Here is a 13,075-nt window from a genome sequence, read left to right as displayed (position 1 = left end):
CCGAAACCCGGTGACCCGGCCGACCCGGGTTAGACCGGTTATTCCTTTTTTTTTAGTAATTTTTTTTTGTTGATAAGAACTCTTGAATTAAATTATATTTATATTTTATGATGAATATGATTAAAAGTAAGGTGAAAATAATAAGATATTTTAGATTAATGCAGTAAGTTTATGTAATTTAGTTGCATCTTATAATGATCTCATAAAGTTAAGTGGTGATAAACACTGATAGTCTCGTTATCTCATCTCAATGGTAGACACTTTTTTTTAGTGTATATTTCATGCATGCTATTTGTTATCATGATAACGGTGACATTTTTTTTTTAGTGTATATTTCATGCATACTATTTGTTATCATGATTTAATTTATCCGTATAATGTCAAGCATAAAAGGTGCATTTAACTTATATTGTAATTTTCATCCAATATTAGGATATGGTCTAGAGCTAGAAGCTTAGAAGTATATAATATTTGTTATCATTGAAAATCAATTTATTTTTTTGAAGCTCATTGATAGTTTTTTTATGTGAATTTTTATTAATATAAGTAATATTTTTATATTTTTAATGTGTGAACAGTAAATCTGGTTCAACCCGGTTGAACCAGTGACTCAATGATCCGGGTCCGAGTTTTAAAACACTATATGAGAGCTTCTTGTTGTTTGTTCATATTCATCAAATATGTAAAAGGCTTACGTCCTGTCTTCGCAGTCTTCAGTCTTCACTTTAACCCAATTGGTTGATTACACACATACTATAACCATAGTCTCAATATGGCACACGAAAAAACTTTAATTAGCTCTCAGATAATTTTATAGTAGTGTAATCTTCAGAAACGTAATAAAATTAATTACCAGATAATGACAGTAAAAAGCCATATTGATGCAAATTACTTTAATTTTGACTTTGTAGTCCTTTTCGGCATTCACAAACAAATGAATAAGCATGGGCTCAAACCCGTAGGAACATATCATCTGCAAAATAGGGCAAGGGAATTGACTCAACATTTCCCATATTAGCTTTGCTAACACATTAATTTATACACATTCTTCTTTTCCCCCACCCAGAAATTAAAATCAAGAAAAAAATTTCCTTAAAAACCTATCGATCTTTCTTTCCCCACCTTTATATGTCGAAGGGCTTAAGACTAACGGGGTCTTGGGATTGAAGTCCGGAGAGTCACGCCATGCAAAAATTTTGTATATCCGAGTAAACTAAGTTTTCCATCAGTATTTCGTATCCAATCTTTGAGAATTGAATAAGATGAAGGACCAAGATTCAGTTCCTGATGACATAATAAAAAATAAAAGATAAAAAAACAGACCAGCATAACTCCAAAGTCCAGGTCAAACCTGAAAAATGTAGACATACACTATTTAAAGAAAAGAAACTATAACACTTACCCTTGCTAATTCTTCAATCGATATCACCCGGTTGCCCTCTCCCTCAAAATGCTCAAAAGCAGTGCTGGCAATATCTTCCCACCTATCAAGTGCCTCCAATTGATATGTGCTAGTTGCAGCTGCACAAAATTCTTCAAAATCCATCTTTCTGTAGGCAAGTGGTTCCATCTATAAAATTATTCAAGCACGAAAATGAAAGATGTTTGGTCAAAACAGGGAATTATGGTCTAGAGCAGTTTCCCCATTATTGTAAGAATAAAATAATAAATATTTAAACAACAAGCAGAAGTCTAGGGGATATAAGCAACGTGTTACAACTAAAGAAGTAATTTTAAGATTAATAAGGAATGATAACCATGTAACAACATGCACTCAATAATGCGATTGTGGCACTTAACAGTCTAATTCCCAACACTTAGCTCAAATAAGATCTTATAAACAACGATGCAAATGCAATCGTACATCACCAATCTAATGTGCATTGGATATTACTTCCAGAACAGGTTCTTCACATTTAGTAAGAAGACTCGTTGCTAGTGCCGAATTTCCAAAATTGTATAGCTAGGAACATAAATACACAAAAGCAAATGCAACAGCATAGCTATGGCTAGGTACATCACGAATCTAATGTGCATTGGATACTTTCTATATGCAGAGTGTTTTAAAACTCCGCTGAACCGGCCGGATCAACCCAAAAACCGGTCCATTAACCGGTCGTTAATAACCCAGCAGCTAATGAAAGATGTAAAGAACTTGGGATACACCACCCCAAAAGCTAGCATAGTTACTCATACAACCAATGTGAGACTATATATCTCAACACGCCCCCTCACACATTGAGGATCGAACCCGAGACACGAGGCTCTGATACCATGTAAAGAACCTTGGGATACACCACCCCAAAAGCTAGCTCAAACTGTGGGAGTGCCCAAGACCTTAGAAAGGCCATATTAGTTGCTCATACAACCAATGTGGGACTATATATCTCAACAAAAGATAAGCAACGCAAGTTGGCATAAGTTCATCCGAAAGGTTTATAAATTGAGTTCTTTTTCATGTCGTGGTCGATGTGGAAGTGGAACATTAGTGACAGTCTATGAGAAAACCCAATATCAAAATCAAAAACCCAACATCCAATCAAAGATTGCTGGTAACCCACTCGGCCAGAGAGCAAGAATGCAGCTTGAAGCTTCTCTTTGAGGCCATGGCACAAACAGCAACCGGGTTTTGAATAAAGGACGAGCTTTCATCACATAAACTTTGCTGCCATTGGATCTCGACTTGCAGTTCCCCTGTGGCTGGGGGAAGCGCCTCAACCTCTAGGACCAGGTTCGTTAAATTTTTTCTGGGTATTTTCTATTATTTCTGAGTATGTCTCCTATTGCCACTGTGAATTGAGAAGTAGTTATAAGGATTCTTGCATTCCCTTTTTGGTTTGCTGTTGATGGAAAGTGTGCTAGCACTTGAGAAGGTGGGGTTTGGAGGGCAACAACTGAGAACGCTTTTGGAGGGGAAAACAGAGGCGCATTTGAGGTTTGGGTTTCTTATATTGTTCTAGACAAAGGATATGCTGATATGCATCATGTTGGATACTATTTTTGATTCTTTGAATTTTGAATTATGAAGATCTTCTATGATTATTGAAAGCGGATCTTTCTAGTCAAATTCTCTATTGAGCTAGTGATGAATCGATTTTGGTTATTGTAGTTCAATTTGGGCATGCATATACAATAGAGGGTTAGTACATAGTAATTTCAGTACAAGATGCACTGTATCTGTTTGATAAAATGTCTGAACTATAGTACTACACATTCAACTTGCATAACATTGATACTTGTCTGTGGTTTTGTCTGCTACTTGATGGCAATAATGGGGTTGTTCAGTAATTTGTGTCAATGACATTTTTTGGTTTGTTAAAATGGATTTGGAATCAATACTTTACATGTTTTTCATAAGAGGAATTCTCAGCCAACTTTAACAAAGGATGCAGGAATTCTCAGCTAGTTTTCTTCGTGAATGTTTAATATATATTTATACTTTTTTCATATGTAAACAGTAGATTCGGTTGAACCAATGACTCAGTACTTCGACCGAATCAACGACCAAGCCGAGTTTTAAAACACTGGTCAGAATACTCGTTGCTTGGGCCAAATTTCCAAAAATGAATAGCTAGGAACAGATACAAACAAAAAAGCAAAAACAATGGCATAGCTATGGCCAAAGATATTTAGTTCATACATATCATATAAGAATAATGGCTCACCGCATGTATGATGTCAAGAACCCTTGATTCCCTCATGGCATCAGTTGCATGACGTACAAGAGCCTGCAAAGTTCAATTTCAAACTGATTCATAATGATCAAAAGTCATAAGAGAAATGATAGGGAGCAATGAAAGACCACAAACTTTCAAAACAGGAAAAACTCAACAGGTATGAACAAGGGGAAGAAAAAAAAACAATGCAGAAATGAGCAAGTTGTGCCAATAAAATGACCATCCTCTCTCTCTCACACACCCAAAATACAGAAAGAAAAATCAAACTTGATTCTATTAACCATAACAAAACTGGAAGAATTAACAGTGAATCAGATGATAACCATTTTGAAATTGTCAAGGGAGACATGCCCATCTCTATTTGGTTCCAACAATATGAATTGCGCTCTAAGATACACAAGCTGATCCTCTGTCAAGGCTTTTGCAAGGGCCTGGATAAAAGACGAGTCTGAGTCAAGTGCAGAAAAAAGAAAAGGAAAAAACTTGAATAGACAATCCTCTAATATCAGCTTTCATAAAATGAATGTGTGAAAATTTAAGAAAGAGAGAGAGAGAGAGAGAACAATCCCTCAAAATTTTTGTCATACAACTATCATAATTTATAATAGACCCTTAACACCACAGAATTGTTTTTTCATTAACATGAAGCATATTAAAGTAGTATACACACCTAAACATCATAATGATTATATAGATCAATATAGTAAAAACTCAAAATGAAATAAGCATGTAACATCTGTTGAGAAGGGATGAAGAAATAATTGCATAGAAAAAACAAGTAAAATATACAATGAAAAATGCATATAAATTCAGTGCAGACACGTGCAACACAAAATAGGAAGGAAGAAAAAAATCAAAGAAGCTAAGGGGATGTTAGGTTTGTATTCTGTTTTCATTTTCAGTTTATGTGTTTTAATTAATAATTACAAAAATTCTATCTTGTTTTCATTTTGTCTCCTGGTTTAAAAACTTTACAAAGGAAATGGTGAAAACAAGATACAATTAAAAAATTTCAAAACAAGATACAAAACAAAAACAATTGGCATTTTTGTGATTGTTAAAGAAAATATATCAATTAAAAATGAAAACAAAAAACAAACTACACATCCACTAAAAGTTCAACTGAGCATAAGCATATATTCAAGGAAATGAAAAAAACAATACCTTCAGTGCTGCTCGTTTGAATGGCGTCGCATGAAGATACGACTTCACCAATTTAAAAATTAATATATCTAAAGGGATAGGACGGCTGTCATCCCTCAACCAAGGGTGAGCTGCAATTGCACAAGCGTGCATCAATTAGTTTTAAAATTCAATTTGCAATAACTTATTTACTACCATTATGTACATCTACTACTTATAGAACAAAATAAGTTATCATTTGGCTGTCTACCTGCCATAACATAAACTCCTCTGCTAAATGGTAGAAATAGCAGAAACACAATTGAGAGTTTTTCACAATGCTGATTTATTTTCTCCATCTTGTTGAGGAAGGATAGCTAGGGTGTGAAATTCCTCAAACAACCAAGATGGATGTATTTAACCAATATTTCAATTTATAATAATAATGTCAAAATGCTATTCTTTGATGTGAGATTACCAAAAATAAGTTCATGATGATCAATAAAGGAACATTACACAGGCATCTAATACCTGCCATACAGTCCAAGTGGATAGGACAACTTACTTAAAGCTTGGGCAGCAGTCATTCTTTTCCTGTAGTCCTTGTTTAGCAGCCTTTTAACAAAGTCCTTGGCCTCTGCAGATACAGATGGCCAAGGTAAATCATCAAAGTTAGGATCAGCTCTGAGCACTGCACGAAAAATTCCAGATTCTGTTCGTGCCCAGAAAGGTCTACTTCCACACAATAAGATGTAGGTAATTACACCAATGCTCCATATATCTGCTTCCACACTATATGACCTGTGAAGGACCTCAGGTGCAACATAATATGCACTCCCAACAATGTCATTCAGACGTTCATCTGTACGGCAACACGCATGAAGGGAAAATTCAGATGATTGACATTATATCCACAAACATCTAACAGAGAATGAATGAAAGGCAACAGCAGTCTTGGATAATGACTAAAAGGGACGAGACCACCAAGACAAAAATACTAGATACTATAAGCACTTCCTAGTGTCACATATGCATTAAGGATGAGGACTATAACCCAGCCGTTAAGAAACTAAGTGGTTTCTAGTGTCACATATCATTAAGAATTTCCTTTCCTTCATCATATCGGCGTATGTAAAATGTGAAGAATTCATTAGGAAACCAAGCTGATCATGTCAGTCAATTTTTTCAGTTGTTTTCAGTTTTAAAATGTTTAAGACACTCATTGATGGATGAGGAGTGGAACCTTGTGGTGAGACATAAAATCCTTGTGAATTTTCAATAGGCAGCCAAAATTAGAAGAGAATAAAATAAAATGGCTAAATGCTTAGAACTACGACCACTACTATAGTTTCGATAGCCACAACACAATGTAATGCAAAAGTAAGCAGCACCAGTAAAGTGTGCATTCAGTTGCAACTAGCCTATTTAATATATTAACAGTAAAAAAGGACTGTTTTGCAAGGAAAATGAAAATTGAGAATCACTCTAATTATTACCTGGCCTGATGAAGTCAGACAGACCAAAATCAATAAGCTTCATATCAGCATCTTCACTTCTTGAAGTGAAGAGAAAATTCTGTAAAAGCAAATATTATCAGACAAAGAATCAGCAACATTCCTTACATAATTAAGCACACGTGAGGTAAAAAAAGGACTAGATGATACAAATTACAGGAACGAAGATTTAGTGGACAAACCTCGGGTTTCAGGTCACGGTGCATAACACCCTGAAGATGACAAAAAGCAACTATGCTTAGAACCTGCAAAACTATAATCTTCGCATCCTCCTCTGTATACTTTCCTCCCCTAGAATAGAAGGGAACACTCTTCAATCAAACTAAAAGATTATATCAAGTTAAAATCACCAAAAAAAAAAAAAGACAACCAAGTACACAATGTCAGAACATTATGGTGTCTGAAGAGGGGCAGATGATAGATGTACACATCCTTACCCAGTAAACAAAGAGGCTGTTTCCACAACTAGAAACTGTGAGCACTAGTTGGGGACTTTGACCATGTTTCCACGTTTCCCCAGAAAAATTTACCTAAATGCCGCGCTGCCTGAAAATTTTGTCAAACTGCCACGGCATCAAACCCGCTGCCAGTTGTAGCAGGTTTCGTTTGCCACGTGGCACATTTTGTGAGTCCACCAAACTCGCTATTAGTGACAACAACTTTGACGGTCAAAGCAATCAGACTACAACACTGAAGCAGAGACACGTGGCAAGCCCAAAGAAACTCATTTTTTTTTGGGGGGGGGAGGGGAGGGGGTTGCAGCGACCACTATTTGACAACGGTCAAATAATTTTCTGCATTTTGGACACTGACACTGTCAGTTGCAGTGAGTACTATACAACAACCGCTGCAACTGGCAGCGCGTTTATCACTATATATACCCAACCGATTTCCTCCCCTTCCCCACCCTTCATTCTCCACTTTCATTCTATCTCTACAAAAGTTTCTCTCTAAAAATTTCTCTCTCTATCAAGGTTGTCTTTTCTCTCTCTATCAAGGTTGTCTTTTCTCTCAAGGTTAGCTTCTCTCTCTTTTTAGTTATACATTATTAGTATAGGTTAGAATTTGAAACCCTAGGATAGATGGCATGTTTTATTTTGGTTATATGCAGCTCCATGTTAATGTCAATAGATTGAATTGAAGGGAGGGGATGTTGACTGCTAGATTGTCCACCAAAGTTTACTTCCGCATACAGTTTAATAAATGTGGAGTCTCGTTGATTTCAAAATGCATCTGTTATTAATGCGACATCTTCATCCTCAACAATCTCCACAAGAAATCAATTATCTTTACCCGAGGCACATCTAGCAGTCAACCGAGACATAGATTGACCCCGTTGTAATCTTAACTTCTGGTATATTGTCTTCTTCATATCATTATAACTACACTGGGAGCTCATGCGGAACATTTTCACATCTGCTTCAAAAATTCGACCATTAGAACCAAAAAATCTCCTCTTATTGTGGCACAGAATGGCAATTATTGAATCATTTTTGTCACTCATTTTGTAAAAAAAAAAAAAACCCAGGAGAAAGAAATAACACTGACAAAAACAGTGGGATGTTTTGAATCGGGAGAATGAGAGCCTTTTATTTACTCAAAGGAGGGATGTTGCGAATGGGGGAGCGGGGTAGAGGTTTATATAGCTTGAAACCCGCTAGGAGTACTATCGAGTTTATGACGTGTGTCAGGCAGCACAAAACTCATTGTTAGTGGCAGCGAGTTCTTGTCTGACACGTCAGACTCTGACAGCGAGTTTCAAGTTGCTTGCCACGTGTCCCTGTTGTAGAAAGTACTCTGGTTGCTTTGAATCTCAAAGTTGTTGCTACTGACAACGAGTTTGGTGGCCTCAAGAAATGTGCCATGTGGCAAATGAAACCCGCTGCAACTGGCAACAAGTTTGATGTCATGGCAGTTTGGCAAAATTTCCAGGCAATGTGGCATTCAGGTAAATTTTTTGGGGAAACGTAGCAACATGGTCAAAGTCCCCTTATGGTTGCCTTAAAGCGCACCCCCTTAGAAAATCACATATCACAAATATAATATAAAAGTAAAAACTAACCTTGACAAAATTCGGTCAAGAAGCTCCCCACCTTCACACAATCTGACGAGAAAATAAAATAGCACAAAAGGTGTTAATATGTGACGATGCCACATTAGAAGATGCATGCTCCCACAATTCAACTATAACTAAGCATAAAGCATCCTCCATCAAATATTTTGGGCAGAGACTTATAAGCATTTTATCATGTATTACAAAGGTGTGATTGAATGCAGAGAAAAATTCTAACAAGGAAAAGCATGAATAAAAAAGAATCATAAAACTGAGAAACTGGAAATTAATTGCAGAGACTGACAGCAAAGCAATGGGTATAAGAGCAACAATTACTTTCCATAGTTCAATGAGAAAACATGTACAGTGAAAATATAACAAAGATTCAGTTCTCTATAAATCCAACCCCAAATTCTCATTATAGATAATACTGAAAACAAGATAAAAGACATACTCCATAACTATGTACACATTATTGGCATCCTCACAAGCATCATGAAATTTGACGAGATGCTTATGCCCAGATAGAGCTCTTAACAGCTTCACCTCCCTACGAACATCTTCAATCGCTATTGCTGTGGTCATCTGTCAAATCAATCTTATTAAGATGCAGTAAAAAGTTGATTAAACATATCACCAAATTACCAATTAATCAAAAGTTAAGCATCGATTAAATAAATATAGTACATAAGCCATGACTATATGAATTAAATGACGTGGTAATAACTACAGTTATATATATATAGGGAAAACATTTTCTCATGTTGCATGAGAATTCAATTCTCATGTTGTGACCCTTCGATTTGCGTGTAAAGCTTTTTTTTTTTTAATAAATGTGGGGCCCACCACTAGTTGTGTCACAACATGAGAATTGAATTCTCATGCAACATGAGAAAATCAAACCCGATATATATATATATATGGCTTGCAATTTCTCATGTTGCATGAGAAATTCAAGTTTTCCTACAAAGAGAGAAAGGGGTGGGGCCCACCTTAAAGAAAAAAAACAAAAAATAGAAAAGTGATTGGCACGAACAACAAGTGAGAGTGGTAGAAGAAGAGACTTCTCATGCAACATGAGAAGTCTTTTTCCCATATATATATCATAAAGAATTCTTTGGCCCAAATAGCAAGTTTGTTTTAAGACATAGTACCAAATAGGTTTCATAAAGTACAAGACGGACAAACCTGTTTCTTTTGCGAATAAATAAAGGGTTTTATAATTCTCATTTAACATGAGAATTTGAATTTTCCTACACACACTTCGATTTTCGTGCCAACGTGGGTCCTACACATAATTTTTTCTAACATACGGATCCCACATACTTTTTGTCTCTACAACATGAGAATTCAATTCTCATGTTGAATGAGAAATATAAAACCCATAAATAAATATGGTGCCAGAATTAAGTAAAGGTATTCAGTATACGAGTAATTTGCAAATAACAAAACAGCGGCTTTTTGATAATAGTTCGTTTTTTAAAGTTTAACCGAATTAAGTTCTTGGTCAAACTTATTACCAGATTAATGCAGAGAAATATGTCACCTGATATGCCACGTCTAAACGTGGTAGATTACTTGCTGCGTGTAGTGTTGACAAGAGACGTGGCACCTGACATGCCACGTCTAAATGTGATAGTCACACTACCACGTTTAGTGTAACGACAAATATAAACACTTTTCCCATGCCACATGGCGAAGGCATATTAAACGCAGCAGGTAGACTACCACATTTAGACGTGGCATATCAGGTGCCATGTCTCTTATCAGCACTAAACGCGGTAGGTAGACTACCATGTTTAGACGCGGCATGTCAAGTGCCACGTCTCTCTGCATTAGTCTGATAATAAGTTTGACCAAAAGCTTAATCCGGTCAAACCTTTTGAAAAACGAACTGGTACGGTCAAAAACCTCAAAACTGCATGTAAGTACCAACGGACAGTCATACATATGTGTACAGTCAAACACACTACAAACTGTGCTGACATGGCAAGAGACAGAGGACTTGGAAAAAAAGTGTTACTGCTTAGTTGAAGTTCCATAAGTTAAGAAAGAGAAAAGATGATGGGAGATCTAGAGGCTACGCAGGCACAACTAAACATATTCGAAAAGGCAAAAATTGAAAAAATAAGCTGTGGTTTCATTTGACAATAACAATGTCGCATATTATTTAAGGGGGTAAACATGCGAAAATATCAAATAGATGTTTTGATAAATCCAGCAAGGACAATGGTTTCATTCATAACAAGGAAACTAGCAGAATTTTCACAGAGCTTGAACATTACTCTGACAGCTATTACAGACACACACTCATGATTTTCATAAATATATTTTGTTTTCAAGGAAAAATTCACTCGAGTCATTGTCTCGACAATTTTCCTAAGCACCTTGGTTTTAGAACTTATCCCCTTATCTCATTGTGCTATGTTCCATTATTTTTAATGTCCCTTGATAACAGTTTAAGCGTTGACAGAAACTTTTGGAATCAATAAATTTCAGAACACACGGGTTATATGATTTTCAAGACTCCAACCTCGCAGGAAATTTCTTAATTTCTTGCCAGAAAACATTCCAATCAGTCCCTAGTTCGATCACCACTAGGAAAGAAAGGGATAAAAACAATGCATAACTACAGGACAAGCATCATGTCATGCTACAATAGCCCAAGAATCTCATAGATTCCTGGTAATGAATCAACCAGAGACCGACACCGAAAAAAAAATAAAAAAAAATAAACTTGAAATGTCCAAATGCCATCATAAGTGTCCAAAGCAATCGCAATCAACTAGCTCAGACAGACAATACAAATACAAAAAAGAAAGAACGGGAAAAAAAACTATATAAAATACCATTAAAGTTTTTTTTGTTTTTTTTTTTTTCGCAAAATACCAGATTGTGGAAAGAGATTGATGGATAAAATTAGCGGCGAATTGAAGCATTGTACCTTGGCCTTGGAAATGATTTTAACAGCAACAGGATGGTCTTTGAGGTCACCCTTTTTGCCCCTTGCAGAGCACGTATGACCAAAATGCCCTCTCCCCACTTCCTTTCCCAACTCATACTTAGCTCCAAAGTTCTTGCTATACCCAAAGCTCTTATCCAGCGACTGCTCCGCTTCCGCCCCACCCTCCTCCGGGATTGGCCCTTCCTTCGGCTTCGCCTGCCCAAGCCTCTTCGCCAGTGACGCCCTTATATGCTTCGCCGGAGACGGCGGCGGAAAAGGACGCCTGAAAAACCTCCTGGGAGTCGTGGCCCTCGCCGGAGACGGGCTCGGGTTTACTCCGTGAGGGTAAGGGCTCGGCCATGGGCTGGCGTGCGAGGAGGACCGAGCTGGCGTGTTCTTAACCGACGGAAACCCGTTGGAGAAGCCGCCGTCGGAGGGAAGCGGAGAGCGAGGTCCGTCATCGTTGCCGGAGGTGGCAATTATGGTGGTTGTGTTTGGGTCATGTTCATTTTCGTTCTCCGCGGTGGGATTGGTCTTGCCGTAGCACTGTCCCATGGCAACAGTCAAAGTCCGCACATGGGATTCGACCCTTCCACCCGGATCCGATTATTTCCGCCGGCGAAAGACAGAGATCTACTTCCGGGAAAACGATAAAACCAGAGAATTTCAGTCAGGTAGAGTGAGAAAGTTTTAGAGAGAGAGAGAGAGAGAAAGAGAAAGAGAGAACGAGACAGAGACAGAGACAGAGACAGAAACAGAGAAAAGCAAAAACAAGGTCTGTTAAGTGTTTACAAGTAACAAACAAAGCCGAGTGTGACACAAAACAAAACAAAATGGCTAGTGAGTTTGGGAACTATAAGCTGCTTCGCAGTGCAGATCTGCAAATCCCTGACGACGTTCGATTCGTGTCTGTTCGCGTAATCAGGGCCATTGGTGTACCATCGAATACTATCTCTCTATTTAGTTTTGTCTTTTGCTACTTTTTTTTACTTTTTTATTATACATATCTTTTGCCCCCTTTGTTTCCGTTATATTGTAATTTCAGGGGGAACGTGGATTTCTATTCTTTTTGGTGGGCCATGCTCTGCTTAATTGTGACAGGTGGCGAGGGACTAGACGGGGGTTGGTGGAGCGGATGGTAGTGGATAAAAGTGCTTTCGCTAAAGACGATTCGATGGAATCAGAGGTGACGAAGTGGCAGTAATAGAACACACACAGCCTGGTCCGAAGCTTCGAAAGGAAGAGAAGAGGGATTGTATTGTAAGGAGAACACCGGCGGATCAGAAATTTTTTTTTATGTGAAAATTTTAATTTAAGAGTAAAATAATCAAGAGTCAAATAAGATGATACAACAGGGGTTGGGTTGGGTTGGGTTGAGTTGGACCCATGTTAGTTAAAATTCTGATTTAAATTTGTGATTTTGTGATTTTTTTTTTAATTAAAACGATTTTTTCAAAATTCTAAACACTTTTACGATTTTATGATTTCTTTTACGTTAAGATTTTATTTTTTACGATCTTTTATACTTCTTCTGATTTTAGGTAAGATTTCGATTTTAACTATCATGATTCGATCTATGTTTACTTTTTTTTTTTAATCTTTTTAAATATTTTTTTTTTACTTGACCTTAATCATTCTCTCTTTAAAAAAAAAAAATTCTGGAAGTGCAGACACAGGCATAAACGTGCGTGCGCCCCTGATGGGGAAGGGACCTGGTGGCAATGGGTTGTGACTTTTATGATGAGCCATTGCATGTGGTTACTTC

The 13,075-nt window shown here is 37.1% G+C and overlaps 1 protein-coding gene across 1 annotated transcript; it reads right to left on the bottom strand.

Annotated features, from left to right (window-relative positions):
* Positions 1 to 916: 916 nt before the first annotated feature.
* On the bottom strand, positions 917 to 12,054 carry LOC133315323 (CDPK-related kinase 3). Its single transcript, XM_061516921.1, has 11 exons — positions 11,311 to 12,054; positions 8,821 to 8,951; positions 8,376 to 8,417; positions 6,496 to 6,604; positions 6,296 to 6,374; positions 5,365 to 5,661; positions 4,842 to 4,951; positions 4,001 to 4,108; positions 3,666 to 3,728; positions 1,403 to 1,570; positions 917 to 1,284 (listed from the first exon to the last, which is right to left on the bottom strand). The coding sequence occupies exons 1-11, from the start codon at positions 11,863 to 11,865 to the stop codon at positions 1,147 to 1,149; spliced, it is 1,800 nt and encodes a 599-aa protein (XP_061372905.1). The 5' UTR covers positions 11,866 to 12,054; the 3' UTR covers positions 917 to 1,146.
* Between the last annotated feature and the right edge of the window lie 1,021 nt (positions 12,055 to 13,075).

This window comes from Gastrolobium bilobum, unplaced genomic scaffold, assembly GCF_033153095.1.
Source record: "Gastrolobium bilobum isolate Gb01-03AN ecotype WA unplaced genomic scaffold, APGP_CSIRO_Gbil_v1 utg1030, whole genome shotgun sequence".
Classification (NCBI taxonomy): domain Eukaryota; kingdom Viridiplantae; phylum Streptophyta; class Magnoliopsida; order Fabales; family Fabaceae; genus Gastrolobium; species Gastrolobium bilobum.
This window is presented reverse-complemented; position numbering and strand designations above follow the sequence as displayed.